This window comes from Balaenoptera acutorostrata, chromosome 19, assembly GCF_949987535.1.
Source record: "Balaenoptera acutorostrata chromosome 19, mBalAcu1.1, whole genome shotgun sequence".
Classification (NCBI taxonomy): Eukaryota; Metazoa; Chordata; class Mammalia; order Artiodactyla; family Balaenopteridae; genus Balaenoptera; species Balaenoptera acutorostrata.
The window spans coordinates 63,092,567-63,107,608 of record NC_080082.1 but is presented as its reverse complement, the minus strand read 5'-3'; the positions used below and the strand labels follow the sequence as shown (position 1 = coordinate 63,107,608).

The 15,042-nt window shown below is 51.9% G+C and overlaps 1 protein-coding gene across 1 annotated transcript; it reads left to right on the top strand.

Moving 5' to 3' along the window:
• Nucleotides 1-4,692: 4,692 nt before the first annotated feature.
• LOC103000930 (leukocyte immunoglobulin-like receptor subfamily A member 6) lies at nt 4,693-10,634 on the top strand. Its single transcript, XM_057533544.1, has 11 exons — nt 4,693-4,793; nt 4,957-4,992; nt 5,177-5,461; nt 5,609-5,911; nt 6,137-6,433; nt 6,693-6,995; nt 8,613-8,738; nt 9,085-9,127; nt 9,213-9,250; nt 9,470-9,522; nt 10,304-10,634. Exons 1-11 carry the CDS (start codon nt 4,760-4,762, stop codon nt 10,553-10,555), a joined length of 1,770 nt encoding a protein of 589 aa, XP_057389527.1. The 5' UTR covers nt 4,693-4,759; the 3' UTR covers nt 10,556-10,634.
• Nucleotides 10,635-15,042: the final 4,408 nt, after the last annotated feature.

The following is a 15,042-nucleotide window of genomic DNA, read 5'->3' as shown; positions in this document are numbered from 1 at the left end:
GAAATACACATCCAAACCACAATGAGATATCACCTCACACCTGTTAGAATGGCTGTTATGAAACAGACAAAAGATAACAAGTGTTGGGCTTCCCTGGTGGCGCAGTGGTTAAGAATCCACCTGCCAAAGCAGGGGACTATGGGTTCGAGCCCTGGTCCGGGAAGATCCCACATGCCACGGACCAAGTAAGCCTGTGTGCCACAACTACTGAGCCTGCTCTCTAGAGCCCACGAGCCACAACTACTGAAGCCCGTGCCTAGAGCCTGTGCTCCACAACAAGAGAAGCCACTGCAATGAGAAGCCCGCGCACCGCAAGGAAGAGTAGCTCCCGCTCGCCGCAACTAGAGAAAGCCCACGCACGGCAATGAAGACCCAGTGCAGCCAAAAATAAATAAATTAAATAAGTTAATTTTTAAAAAAGATAACAGGTGTTGGCAAAACTGTGAAGAAAAGAGAACCCTATGCATTGTTGGTGGGAACGCAAATCGGTGCAGCCACTGTGGAAAACAGTATGGAGTTTCCTCAAAAAATTAAAAATAGAACTACCTACCATAACATCCAGCAATTCCACTTCCGGGTATATATCCAAAGCAGATGAAACCAGGACCTCAGAGAGATATCTGCACTCCTATGTTCACTGCAGCATTATTCACATTAGCCAGGATATAGATACAACCTCAATGCCTGTCGAAAGATGAAGAAATAAAGAAAATGTGAGATACGCGCACGCACGCACACACACACACACACACACTGGAATATTATTCGGCCTTTAAAAAGAAGGGAATCCTTCCATTTGGGAAACATGGATGAAGCTGGAGGACATCATGTGAAGTAAAATAAGCCAGACACAGAAAGACAAATACAGCCCGAGCTCACTTCCCTGGGGGATCTAAAATAGTCAGACTGATAGAAACACAGGAGAATGGTGGTTGCCAGAGGCTGGGAAAGGGGTCAGTGGGGAGATGCTGGTCACTGGGAACAATGTTTCAGTTACACAGTCGAGTAACTTCTGGAGATGTGATGTACAGTGATGTGACTAGAGTTCACAATATTCCATTGTAGACTTGAAATTTGCTTACAGGATAAGACCTTAAGTGTTCTCACCACACACACACTCACACACAAATGTTCAGTATGTGAGGTCATGGATATGTTAATTAGCTTAATTGTGGTGATTATTTCACAAGGTAAGTGTATATAAAAACATCAAGTGGGACTTCCCTGGTGGTCCGGTGGTTAAGAATCCACCTTCCAGTGCTTGGGACGCAGGTTGGATCCCTGGTCAGGGAACTAAGATCCCACATGCCACGGGGCAACTAAGCCCACGAGCTGCAACTACTGAGCCCGTGCACTCTGGAGCCCGCGCACGCAACGAAAGATCCCGCCTGCCACAGCGAAGATCCTGCGCGCCACAACTAAGACCCAACGCAGCCAAATAAGTAAATAAGTAAATAAATAAATAAATGAATGAATAAATGTTTTTTAAAAAAATAAAAACATTAAGTTGTACATCTTAAATATATACAATTTTTGTTACTTATATCTCAATAAAGCTGAAAATTTTTTCTTTCATTTAATTATACCAAGCACATTGGTAGTTATTCCATTTCTAATTTTAGGCAGTTACTCCCATGTTAACATATGTATTTACATTTTTATTTCTAAACAACTATGCATTCTCCTCCTCCATTAGAGAAGACAATGTTCTCATTGTACTTTACCTGAAATATGGGTACTCTATATACGTGTATGTGCATGTGCATATCTGTATGTCTGTGTGCACACGTGTGGGTGCACCTGTGGGTGTGTGTACAAGTTGTGTTTGTTAATTTTTCGGTGCTTTTTTTCTCATATTACATCTCACTTTCTCCATTACATCTCTTAGTATTCCTTTCACTGAGTGTGAAAATAGTAAAATATCTAAGAACTTGCGTCTCTGGAAATGCCTTCTTTCACTCTCATTCTCTCTTTATCAAGTTACTTGAAAACATTTCTTATTTCAAACTAAGTGTGTGATTCAGCTACGAGGAGAGGAACATACGTGTGATGGGTAAGGGATCCATCCCCCCAGAACCCTCCTTATCTCTCAGGAAGACTCAGCCTGACGTGGTGGGCTTAGCGGAATGGACGCAGCTCCCACAGGTCAGACGTGGTGCCTGGAATCTCCTCGTATTTAGGGATTTACCCTCTGATGAGCCTTTCACTTTTGTCCCTTAAAAATAATTTGGTTCAGTGTAGAATTCTTCCCAATGAATTCCCTGAAGGTATTTCTCCAATATCTTCTGGCATCGCCTTTTGGTAGGGGGTAGTCTTGTCCCAATGAGCTTGTCATTCTCTTAATGGTAATTTGCATTTTCTACAGGAAGTAGTTTCAGGACATTTGTAGGGCCCCAGGACAGTCGTCCTTGATTTTTTTCAGTTGAAATTTACACAAAACAGAATTAACCGTTTCGAAGTGTACAGTTCAGTCTGAGATACTTTTTTTTTTAATTTAACCTTCATTTTCTTAATTGACCATGAAGGGTCAAGATACAGATGTCACTTTAAATACATGCGTCCTAGCACTTAGCTGGCCTGTCCTCATCTCTGAAAAAGGTTCAGTTCTTTATGTCTTTGGCTGTTGTTGTATGTCATGACCTTTCCTTCTGACACTTACAACAGATATGACGTTCGTTGGCCCTCCTCATTCTATTCCCCAAGTATCTTGAATTTCCATTTCTGGTCTCTCTAACCTTCATTCTGGAACATTTCCTCAATACTGTATTCAGTTTCATAATGGGTCCCTCAGCTGTCTTGTCCTTGATGGGATGACATTTTTTAATGTGTTGATTCTACTGGATTTTTCATCTCTACCTTTTCTAACTCTTTTCAATAACTGCCAGTTCTTCTATAAAATAATCCGTATGGCTGCCTCCCTTTCTTTTTCAGATATGTAAACATGCTTAATTTAAATCGACTGTCGTATTTTCCTACTGATTCTTTTTTTTCATATTTTTATTTCAGCAAAGTCACTCATTGTGTTGTTATACAATCAAGATATTCACATCAAGTATGTTCTATATATTTTTTTCACCTCTTTATTGGTTTCCTACTGACTCTATTTCCTTGCCTAGGACACCCCCACGTGTCAGCAGACGGCTGTCCGTAGCACTGTCATCATTACTGGGTCACTGTGATGTCCATTCCTGTTAAAGGCGCTCCCCTCACACCCCCGATCTTTCCTAGAAGGCTTCTCCCAGGGCTGTGCTGGGCGTCAGGCGACCAGGGGAGACTTCTGCAGCCGCTCCTGCCCCGGGCTCTCCACCGTCTCAGACTTAGCACCTGCTCACAGCTGTGCCCTCGGGGATGGTCCAATGGGACCCTCACACTCCCACGAGGGGACGCCCATGGCTGACAATCCCGGACTGAGTCTGTTTCATGCCACACAGGGGAGGTGGCTCAATGCTGACCACGGGCCTGGGGCAGCGAGCAGAGCCAACCCAGTGCCCGTCCAGAAACGCGGGGAAGGGGGGCCGCAGCTTCAGCCTTCACCTGGAGCCCTGACCCCTCCCCGCCTGTGAGGCCCTGGGTCCCTCTCTCTGTCCACACAGGTGGGAACCTCCTCCCTATGACCCCCTGATGATCCCGGCCAGCGGGGGCCACTCAGCCTAGTTCCCTCTTCTTTGCTCTGGTTCCCTCTCCATTTGGGAAACTTTCTTTCTCTTTTTCTGCACGTGTCTGTGGGTACGTGTTTCAGAAATATTCAAAATAGCATTTCTCAGTGTTAGGAGCAAGGAGGGCTCTTGGGTGGGCACCACAATCACCCACTTTGCCGTGGAGTCTGAGCCCAGGATCCTTTCCTGTCCCACCCACTCCTGTTGTCACCTGCTCTGGAAATTAACAATGACGATCCTGCAATGACCCTGACACCACTGAGCTCACAGCCACTCCGAGGAGTGGGGCTCATGACAACATGCAGAGGAGGAAACTCAGGCTCAGAAAGGGCACTGCCCTCAAGGTTACAAGAGCAGTGGGGACAGACTGAAATAGAGATGTCTTCCTTCAAAGTGAGACCTCTAACTCAACTCAACGTCCCCCAAGCTTCCAGGCAGGATGACAGGACGGGGAGGAGAGCCCTGTCCAAGGATCAAGGGCCACCAAGCAGGCAGGAACGACTCAGGGGCTTGTTCCCAGGAAGGTGGGGCGGACGCTGTTTCAAGAAAAATGGAGAAGTCCCTGAAGGGGGCTGAGGTAGAAAGCAAACCCACACCGCGGGGCCAGGGGAGCAGGCACGTTTCCTTCCTTATTTCCCTGAACTTCTCCTCTGTGCTCATTGCCACGTTGACCTCCACTGACCTGTAGGTAGATGTTAAACGTGCGTCTCTGCTGATCTGAGCTCTGCGGGGCAGCAGGAACCTGCATCCTCCCTGAAGCATCTCCAGGGCCTCGGTGACCCCTGTCCATGGTGAGGCCCCCACAGGGACGTGCTGATGGACGGGCTGAGGATGAAGGAGACCCCACGGCGAGGCTCTGAGAGGGAAGGACATGCCCGGGTCACCCTCACCTGGAAGGGGCGTCTCAGGAAGACACCGGGTCTGTCATGGGAATGAGAGCCAGGCTGTCAAGCAGGGGCAGTTCCCCTTCCTGTGGGGCTGCTGACGTGACAGCCCCGTGACGGGGAGGACCAGACTCCCAGTGGACACACCCTCGGGTCTCCGTCCTGAGGGCACCGTGGTCTCCTCCATCTGCACCGCCTGGACCACAGGGACGAGACGCCATGACCCCCAGCCTCACGGCCCTGCTCTGCCTCGGTGAGATGGAGGAGGGGGAGGGGAAGCCCTAGGCACGGAGGGACACCCCCCCCCCCACAGCCAGGCTGCTCTGTCAGGAGACCCCAGGACTCAGGAGGCTCACGGGGAGGAGAGGCGCTGCTCAGGGTTCAGGGCAAATCTCTCACAGGGCTCTCTCTTCCAGGGCTGCGTGTGGGCCTGAGGACCCACGTGCAGGCAGGTGAGTCTGTCCCCAGGTGTCCCAGCTCCCTCCTGCTCAGGGGGACAAGGGGCCACCCCCAGGCAATGGGGATGGGGAACAGCGGTTCTGGGCTGAAGGAGGGGGAGTCTGGGAGGTTTGGGGCTGAGAGCTGGGGACCTGGGGGTGAGGATGCCTTGTGACCCAGCCTCTGACGTCCTTCCAGGGACCCTCCCCAAACCCACAATCTGGGCTGAGCCAGGCTCTGTGATCCCCTGGGGGAGCCCCGTGACCATCTGCTGTCAGGGGACCCTGGGGGCCCGGGAGTTCCGTTTGGATAAAGAGGGAAGCTCAGCTCCCCGGGACAGACAGCCCCCACTGGAGCCCAGGGACAAGGGCAAGTTCTCCATCCCACACATGACACAGCCCGACGCAGGGAGATACCACTGTTATTATCTCAGCCCCACTGGCTGGTCAGAGCGCAGTGACCCCCTGGAGCTGGTGGTGACAGGTGAGAGGACACTCGGGGGTCCCGGCCTCAGGCTCTGCCCTCAGGAAGGGGGTCTGCTCTCAGGGGTGTGTCCCTCTCACAGCCCAGCCCTGGGGGAGGGAAGAGGGGTGTGAGCCCCATTTCACAAGCTCCTTCCTTCTCTCCTAGTGGCCCACAGCAAACCCACCTTCTCAGCCCTGCCAAGCCCTGTGGTGACCTCGGGAGGGAACGTGACCCTCCAGTGTAGCTCATGGCAGGGATGGGACGGGTTCATTCTGACTAAGGAAGGAGAACCCAAGTCCTCCTGGACCCTGGATGCACAGCGAAGCCCCTACAGGCAGACCCAGGCCCTGCACCCCGTGGGTCCCGTGACCCCCAGCCACAGGTGGACATTCAGATGCCACGGCTTTAACAGGGACACCCCCCACGTGTGGTCGGCCCCCAGTGACCCCGTGGAGCTCCTGGTCCCAGGTGAGGAAGTCCCACCCTGGCCTCACCCACTTTGAGGCACGAGACAGATTATTAGATGCTTTGCTCCCAGGATTGTCCCAGATGAGAGGGTGGGGTGAGGGGGGAGTGGGGCGCACAGGACAGAGACACAGAGTGTGAGCGACAGTGAGGCCTGGGGACCAGGACGGGAGAAGGGGCTTCACGGGAGGAACCAGCCCCTACAGCCCAGGGCTGGTCTTCCCCCAGGTGTGTCTGGGAAGCCCTCCCTCCTGACCCCGCAGGGCCCTGTCATGGCCTCTGGACAGAGCCTGACCCTCCAGTGTCGCTCTGACGTCGGCTACGACAGATTCGCTCTGTCCCAGGAGGGGGGACAGGCCCTCCCCCAGCGCCCTGGCCGGCAGCCCCAGGCTGGGCTCTCGCAGGCCGACTTCCCCCTGGGCCCGGTGACCAGCACCCACGGGGGCCGGTACAGATGCTACGGTGGGCACAACCTCTCCTCCGAGTGGTCGGCCCCCAGTGACCCCCTGGACGTCCTGGTGGCAGGTGAGGAGCCAGCAGGTCGGTCAGGGACCCCGACTCTGCACAGGCCCTGCCGGGGGGGCCCCAGGTGGTGATGCTGGGACCAGGCGTGCGGGGTCACCAGGGAGGGAGAGAGACAGAGGGAGACGGGGGTGGGCAGGGAGAGGGAGAGACTCAGAGAAAACAGAGACAGACAGCGATGAGGGGCCTCAGGGAGGCCCTGCTGAGTCGCAGTTCAGAACCAGGGGGGCGGGCAGCCCCTCACCCCCCTTCCTCTCTCTAGGATGGTTCCCTGACACGCCCTCCCTCTCGGTGCAGCCGGGCCCCGTGGTGGCCTCAGGAGAGAACGTGACCCTGCTGTGTCAGTCAGGGAGCACAAAGGAAACTTTCCTTCTGTCCAAGGAGGGGGCGGCCCGTCCCCCACTGCGTCTTAGATCAAAGTACCGAGGTCCGCATTTCCAGGCCGAATTCTCCATGAGTCCTGTGACCTCAGCCCACAGTGGGACCTACAGGTGCTACAGCTCACTCAGCAGTAACCCCTACCTGCTGTCACACGCCAGTGCCCCCCTGGAGCTCGTGGTCTCAGGTGAGGGACCCTGACCCTGTCCCTTCAGACTCAGTCAGCTCAGGGCTCTGTCCCCTGAGCACCCTGGGCTGGGGTGTGAGTGAGGGGGCTGTGAGGGAGGGTCACCCAGAGGGGTTCTGCCCCTCAGAGGCCCTCCCATCCCCTCCCACACCTTCTCACCTCGCCTGGGATCCAGAACCTGACGACTGTAGAGGAGACCACAGGGCAGGTGTAAGGAAAAGGTTTGGTGAGGTGGGGACTCCAGGGTCAGCCCCACTCCCTTCCTGTCCTCATTCCCAGGACACGCAGGGGGCCCCAGCCCCCCACCAACAGGCCCCAGTTCAACAACTGGGGAGTCCCTGAGGCCTCTCTGCTCAGAGGGAGCACAGGCCACCCCAAGGCAGTTTCAGAGTCTCTGGGAGGATCTAATGCCCTCAGATCCTCAAGGACAGGCTGGGGGTCAAGCAGAGACGCCAGGAGGACCCCAGGGCTCCAGGGGCTCTGAGGCTGGTGGATGAAGGGGGGTGGGTCATGGAGAGGGAATGTCGGGGCCCATCCTGGGGCAGGAGCAGCAAGGCTGATAAGGATCGAAGCAGCCCCTGACCCCTGACCCCTGACCCCCGTCCTGACCCCCAGGAGGCTCTGAGGATCAGCTCCTCCCCCCCCACGGAGCCAGGCCCGCAGACAGATGAGTGAGGGTCTGTGGGACATGGTGCTGGGTCCAGGGGGGCAGGGCTGAGTTATGCCCTTGGTTCAGGCACCTGTGGAGACGCTGACTTGGACCCCCTTCCCCTGCCTGGGCCTCAGTTTCTCCAAGTGTAAAAGCAGAGAATCGTGGCCCAGAGCTTAGATTTCCTTCAGTTCTGACTTCTGGCTGTGACCCCCCAGCAGAGGAGGCCTCACAGGGAGGCCCCTGAGGATGTGACTGTACGGGGGCCTGTCCCCTCCGCTGCAGTGATGGTGGCATTGTACGGGGAGGGGGAGGGGGGGCAGGACAATGGCCCAGGGCGTCCAGGCCCTCCCCCTTCAGCTCAGGGAGCCCAGCTTGAGTGGAAGGAGCAAGGGCTGGAGTCAGACTCCAGGTTCAGACCTAGCTCTGCACTCCTGCTGTGGGCCCTGGGCAGGTGGTTTCTCTCCTCTGAGTCTCAGGTTCGTGGTCTGTAAGCTCCTTGGTCCCACCATGCTCACAGGCCTGCTGTGAGGTGAGATGAAATGACGGGCGGGCTTCACAGAGCTCAGGAGGGCAGAGCCCCAGCCCAGCCCGGACCTTCCCAAGGGCATCAGGGCCCTGCAGGGTGGGGTAGGAATCCTGGGGAGAGACACAGAGTCCACCCCATGTAGCCCTGCAGACCCCCCTGCAGATGAGGAGCCCCCAGAGCACAAAGCTGGTGTCCACCTTGGGCGGGGCGCAGCAGGAGGACAGCTCAGGGAGCCCACAGCCCTGGGTTCTAATCCCAGCTCTGCCACGTCCAGGCTGAGTCACTTGGGGCTCATGGTTTTCCTCTCTGTGCCTCAGTTTCCTCGTCTATAAAATGGGTGGAGTGGGTTAGAGGAGATAAATGCACAGACCCCAGCACAAGTCTGCACACAGTAGGCACTCAATTAAGTGGCATCTTGGGCTCACTCATGACGTCACAGGTGCCCCAGGTCTGAAATGGCACCTGAACGTTCTGATCGGGGTCTCGGTGGCCTTCGTCCTGCTGCTCCTCGTCCTCCTCTTCCTCCTCATCCGACACCGGGGTCAGAGCAGACACAGGAAGTCGGGTGAGTAGGGAACGGGGTGACCCAGGCCCCTGGACGTGGTGGACTTAGGTCACCAGCCAAAGGGAAACCTAAGAGATGGGCAAGGTCAGCTTAGAAAAAGATTGTCCAGAGTCTGAAACTCAAAAATCTAGAAAGAAAACACGTACTGTCAGCTGACATGTATAATTTAAGGTATTTTCCTCCTTTTCAATCTCATGTACTGTTGAAACATGTACGCAAGTATGAGTTCAGGTCTCCTCCTTTCCTCCTGAATCCCGTGTGAGGGGCGGGGGTCGTAACAGTCCCAGGGCCGAGCCTCTGTCATCTGCCCCAGCCCAGGGCGAGGCTGATTTCCACCCTCCCGCAGGGGCTACAGACCCACAGCCCAAGGACAGAGGCCTGCAGAGCAGGTAACTCCCGCCCCGAAGACCCCCAGGTCCACCCCGCCCGCAGCTCCCCCTCATTCTCCCCCTAACACGCCCGCCTCCTCCCCAGCTCCTGCCCAGCCGCCGCCGCCCAGGACCAGGCCCTCTGTGAGCAGAAGAGGACGGGGTGGGGGACAGAGGGTTCTGGAGGCAGTGGGGGAGGGGAAGGCTGGGAAGGGGTGGGCTCAGGGGGTGCGGACTGAAACCCCACACTTCACCTCACCCCTGGGTCTCCGTGGCCCCTTCTGGATGCACTGCGGGGGCTCCAGCCCTGAGGGACCTCAGGGAATCCCGCCAAGCGATACACACCCTGTTCCGCCCCAGCAGATGCTGCCGTGAAGGACACACAGCCTGAGGACGGGGTGCAGCTGGACCAGCCGGTGAGACCCCTGCTCCTGTCCAGGCCCCCAAAGCCTTCTTGTTGCCAAACTCAGTCCAGTGGACACGGCTCTGTCCTCACACCCCAGCTCCAGCAGCGTCCCACACTGACCTCTCCTTCCGGGCTTCCTGGGTCGTCCTGCTGTACCTCCACCCCTCCTGCTTCCTTGTGACCTCACGGCCCCTCCTTCGGGGTCCCCTTTCCTGGCTCCTCGTCCTCTGTCTGACCTTCTGGCATTGCAGAGAAGCCCCGCGTCTCAAGAGGATTTGTGACTAAGTGAATCACCTGGAAGTCCCCAGGCCCCCCTTTCTTCGTTCACCCGAAAGTGGTGCACAAGGAGAGCACATCCCCCCGGCTCCCTGTAGGTGCTGCAGGTGCAGCAGGGAGCTCACCTGGTGGGGGAGAGAGACTAAATGTAAAGAAGCAGGTAGCGTCCTAGAATGCAAGGTCAAGATAAGGAAAGTAAAGCAAGAGAAGGTGACAGAGTGCATGGTGGGGGGGCAGCAAGTGCAAAGGTCCTGAGGCAGGGACATGCTTTTGCCAGAAGATGGCTGTGCGGCTGGAGCCAAATGAGCAAGAGAGATAACGTGTTAATACAGAAATCAGAACCGCAGAAAGAATCCAGAGGCTCCAAGGTGTTAGGAAGTCCCCAGAGTTTCCATCAGGAAAGTGACCTGATCTAAGGTTTTAAAGCATCACTCTGGCAACACAGCGGAAAGCTGATGGGAGGAGATCACAGCGGATACAGGAAGTCCCCTTTCTGTCCCACTCTCTCCCTCCAGCTGAACAGGCAGGATGCAGACCCCCAGGAGGGGACGTACGCCCAGGTGAACCACTCAAGATCAAGACTAAGGCAGGGGGTGGCCACCTCTCCTTCCTCCCTGTCGGGGAGATTGCTGGACACGAAGGACAGACAAGCGGAAGAGGACGGGCAGAGGGACAGTCAGGTGGGTCCCATCCTGTCCCGGCCCCCAGGCTTCCCCCACCCCAACCACACACCCTCCCTCTCCCCCACCGCAGGCCGCGGCATCTGAAGCCCCCCAGGATGTGACCTATGCCCAGCTGAACCACTCGACCTTCAGACGGGAGACTGCACCCCCTGCCCCCCAGTCAGGGGAGCCCCCAGCAGAGCCCAGCGTGTATGCTGCTCTCGCCGTCCGCTAGCCCAGGAAGGACCCAGACCCCACGCTCCAGGGAGGAAGACTGCACGGACCCCGGAAGGCACAGGAGCTGCCTGCAGTGGACACCACCTAACGACCATCAGACAGCCTGGACTCCCAACACAGACCACCAGGAGCCCCTGGGACCCTTTGGCAGTCACCTGATTCTACCCTCAAAGATAACTAACATCCTTACATTTTAGAAAAAAAGCAACAGACTTCTCAATTACCAATGATTTTGAAAAAGAATAGCAAATTATTCCAAATGAAGGTAGAAGCAGGGAAATAACAATGACAAGAGTAGCTACTAATGAGGACAAACAAAAAGTAGAGAAAAATCAATAAAGCCAAAAAACTTCATTCTTGAAAACATTAATCACACGTATAAACCCTAGGCACAATGACCAAGGGAAAAAGAGAGAAGGCACGCTTTACTATTGTCATGACGCTACGGCAGATCCTATAGACTTTATATAAATAAAGAATTTTATGAACAATTTATGCCATTGTATTAGAAAATGTAGATGAAATGGACAAAAATTCTCAAAAATATAATTTACCAAAATGATGGACATTAGGATAAATAGAAAATCTGGACTGTTGTATATATTAAATATGTTGACTCTGTGATTTAAAATTTTCCCAAAAAGTGAACTCTGAGTCCAGAAAGCTTCACTGGTGAATGCTTCTGAACACGTATGCACTTCTGAAATACACACACACACACACACACACATACCAAACTTACACAATCTTCTGCAGAGAATAGGGAAGGAAAGGAATACTCCCCACAACACCTTTTGTCGGGCCAGAAAAAAATTGAGACCAAAACCTGACAAAGAAACTACAAAATGGGAAAATCACAGGAAGCTCTGTTTTTCTATTTTTTGTTTTCCTAAACAAAATACTCACAAACAAGATTCATTGCTATATAAAATGAGTAATATATCATGAACATGCAGGTATTTTTTTTTAAGGAATGCATGGGTCGTTTCATCCTCAGAAATCAATCAATACAATTCAAACATTAAAAGAAGAAATTTTTAAAATCATCATATCAACAGATGCAAAGCTTCTGATAAAATACATCACCAATTTATAATGAAAAAAACTCAGGAATAAAAGGGAATTTCCTATTATTTGTAAAAGCATCTTTTAAAATCTACAATAGAAATCATTTTTAAAGGTAAAAACGGGGGCTTCCCTGGTGGCGCAGTGGTTGAGAGTCTGCCTGCCAGTGCAGGGCACACGGGTTCAAGCCCTGGTCTGGGAGGATCCCACATGCCGCGGAGCAACTGGGCCCGTGAGCCACAATTGCTGAGCCTGCGCGTCTGGAGCCTGTGCTCCGCAACAGGAGAGGCAGCGATAGTGAGAGGCCCACGCACCGCGATGAAGAGTGGCCCCCGCTTGCCGCAACTGGAGAAAGCCCTCGCACAGAAACGAAGACCCAACACAGCCATAAATAAATAAATAAATAAATAAAAATTGTATAACTTTAAAGGTAAAAACGTGCAATCTTTCTGTCTGCAATTGAGACTGAGCCAAGAACGTTCACTATTACCCTTCTATTCAGCAGGCCTGGAAGAACCAACCAATTAAATAAAGAAAAAAAAGTGATAGGCACTGAGGGACGGAATAAAACTGTATTGCTCAAGATTACAAAATTGTGTGAGTGGAAAATCCAAAATAGAATAAGGACCTATTATTCGAATTTGAAAAGAATTTATCTAACGTCACTGGGAACATCATCAATATATAAAAGTCAGTTGCATTTCAGACTTCCAGTTTTGGAGCAGGAGAAAATAGAAGTATGTCTCCCTAACCCCCCACAAAGCACAGTAAAACTCCTGGACTTTACATACACAACAAACATAAGAATACAGGCATAATTCCATTTATTGTACTTCCCAGATATTGCAGGGATTTTTTTGTTTTTGTTTTTGTTTTTACAAATTGAAGGTTTGTGGCAACCCACATCAAGCAAGCCTATCAGTGCCATTTTTCCAACAGCATTATTATTATTATTATTATTTTATTGATTTTTGGCTGTGTTGGGTCTTCCTTGCTGCGCGTGGGGCTTTCTCTAGTTGTGGCGAGCGGGGCTACTCTTTGTTGCCGTGCATGGGCTTCTCATTGCAGTGGCTTCTCTTGTTGGGGAACATGAGCTTTAGGTGCACGGGCTTCAGTAGTTGCAGCACATGGGCTCAGTAGTTGTGGTGTGCGGGCTCTAGAGCGCAGGCTCAGTAGTTGTGGTGCATGGGCTTAGTTGCTCCGCGGCATGTGGGATCTTCCCAGACCAGCAATCGATCCATGTCCCCTGCATTGGCAGGTGGATTCTTAACCACTGCGCCACCAGGGAAGTCCCCAACAGCATTATTTTTTAATTAAAGTATGTACATTGTGTTTTTAGACCAATGCTATTGCACACTTAACAGACTACAGTATAGTGTAAACATAACTTTTATATGCACTGGGAAAACAAAAAACTGTGGGACTCGCTTTAATGTGATATTTGCTTTATTGCTGTGGTCTGGAACTGAACCTGCAATATCTCCAAGGTCTACCTGTACTCTGAAGGGTAGAGAGAAGGCGGCAGACACACTAAGACTGCTAAGACCCCAGGAATGACACAGTGGGTGTCAAAGGAGACCGAGTAGGGTACCTGGACTGCCCCATCCACCTGGCAGTAATGAGTCAGTGCCCCAGCCACGTGTAAGAAAAGTCCTTCTATAACAAGATTTACATAAGACCCAGACTCTCAAAACATAATATCCAAAATGACCAGGTCTAATTTGAAAAATCATTTGTCACAACAGGAACCAGGAAAATCTCATCTTGAGTGAGAAAAAACCATCCTTAACAGCTGCTAACACTGAGATGACACAGATTTTGGAATTTTCTGACAAGGATTTTAAAACAGCCATAATAAAAATGCTTTGAGGAGCAATTACACACATGCTTAAAATAAATCTAAAAAACTAGAAAGGCCCAGCAAAGAAAGAGAAGACATAAAGAACACAACGGAGGACTTCCCTAGTGATGCAGTGGTTAAAAATCCGCCTGCCAAAGCAGGGGACACGGGTTCGAGCCCTGGTCCAGGAAGATCCCACATGCCGCAGAGCAACTAAGTCCCTGAGCCACAACTATTGACCCTGCACTCTAGAGCCCGCAAGCCACAACTACTGAAGCCCGCACGCCTAGAGCCCGTGCTCCACAACAAGAGAAGCCACCGCAATGAGAAGCCCGCCCACCGCAACGAAGAGTAGCCCCCGCTCGCCGCAACCAGAGAAAGCCCACGCGCAGCAACGAAGACCCAACGTGGCCAAAAATAAAACAAATAAATTTTTAAAAAAGAACGGAATGGATATTTCAGATCTGAAAGATACAATAATTAAAATAAAAGGCTCCATGGATGGACGGACCCAACAGCAGAATGGAGGCAACAGAGGAAATGATGTAAAGATACAAGGATAAAAATTACTCAGTCTGAACACCAGTGAGCACATATTCTGGAAAAGCATGAGAACGGAGTCTCAATGACCTCACATCCCTGGGATCTGAGTCCTAAAAGCAGAGGAGAAAGAGGATGAGACTGGAAAACTATTCGAGAAATAATGGCTGAAATTTCCCCAAACTTTGCAGAAGCCATGAGTCTATGCATTCATGAAACGCAGTGAACCCCAAACAGGATGAGCCCCAAGAAATCCATGCCAAGACTCATCACAATCCAGAAAAAGAGGAAGAAGTTCCTTGAATGCAGTGAGACAGAAATGCCTCCTCACTGTGGAGGGAACCCGCCACTCACGTGACCTTGGACTTATCAGAAGGTAGTGGCACAACAGTTTCAGGTGCTGAAAGAAAAGAACTGTCGATCCCCAATGTTATGCATTGTGAAACTATCCTTCAGGAATGAAGGGGACATAAAGACAATCTCAGGTGAAGGAAAACTGAGAGGATTTATCACAAGCAGACCTACCCTTCACAGTAAGACCAAACTAATCCTAGGATGTACCCAAAAGCAGATTTTTTTTTTTAAGCCTTGAAAAGAACCACAAAGCTGAACCACAAAGTCATTTAATCAACTTCCAAAACATAGTTACACAGTCTTTAAAGAAAGGAAGCAGAATCTGTATACTTAACAATATAACTTTCCAGGGAATTCCCTGGAGGTTCAGTGGTTAGGACTCTGCGCTTTCACTGCCCAGGGTGCAGGTTCAATCCCTGGTCGGGGATCTAAAATCCTGCAAGCTGCCCGGTATGAACAAAAAAACAATATAACTTTCATATAACCCAGTGTATGGTAAATCAAAAACAACCCTGCGGTCAGGTGGAATAGCAGAGGTTACTGCTGCCCTCAAAGA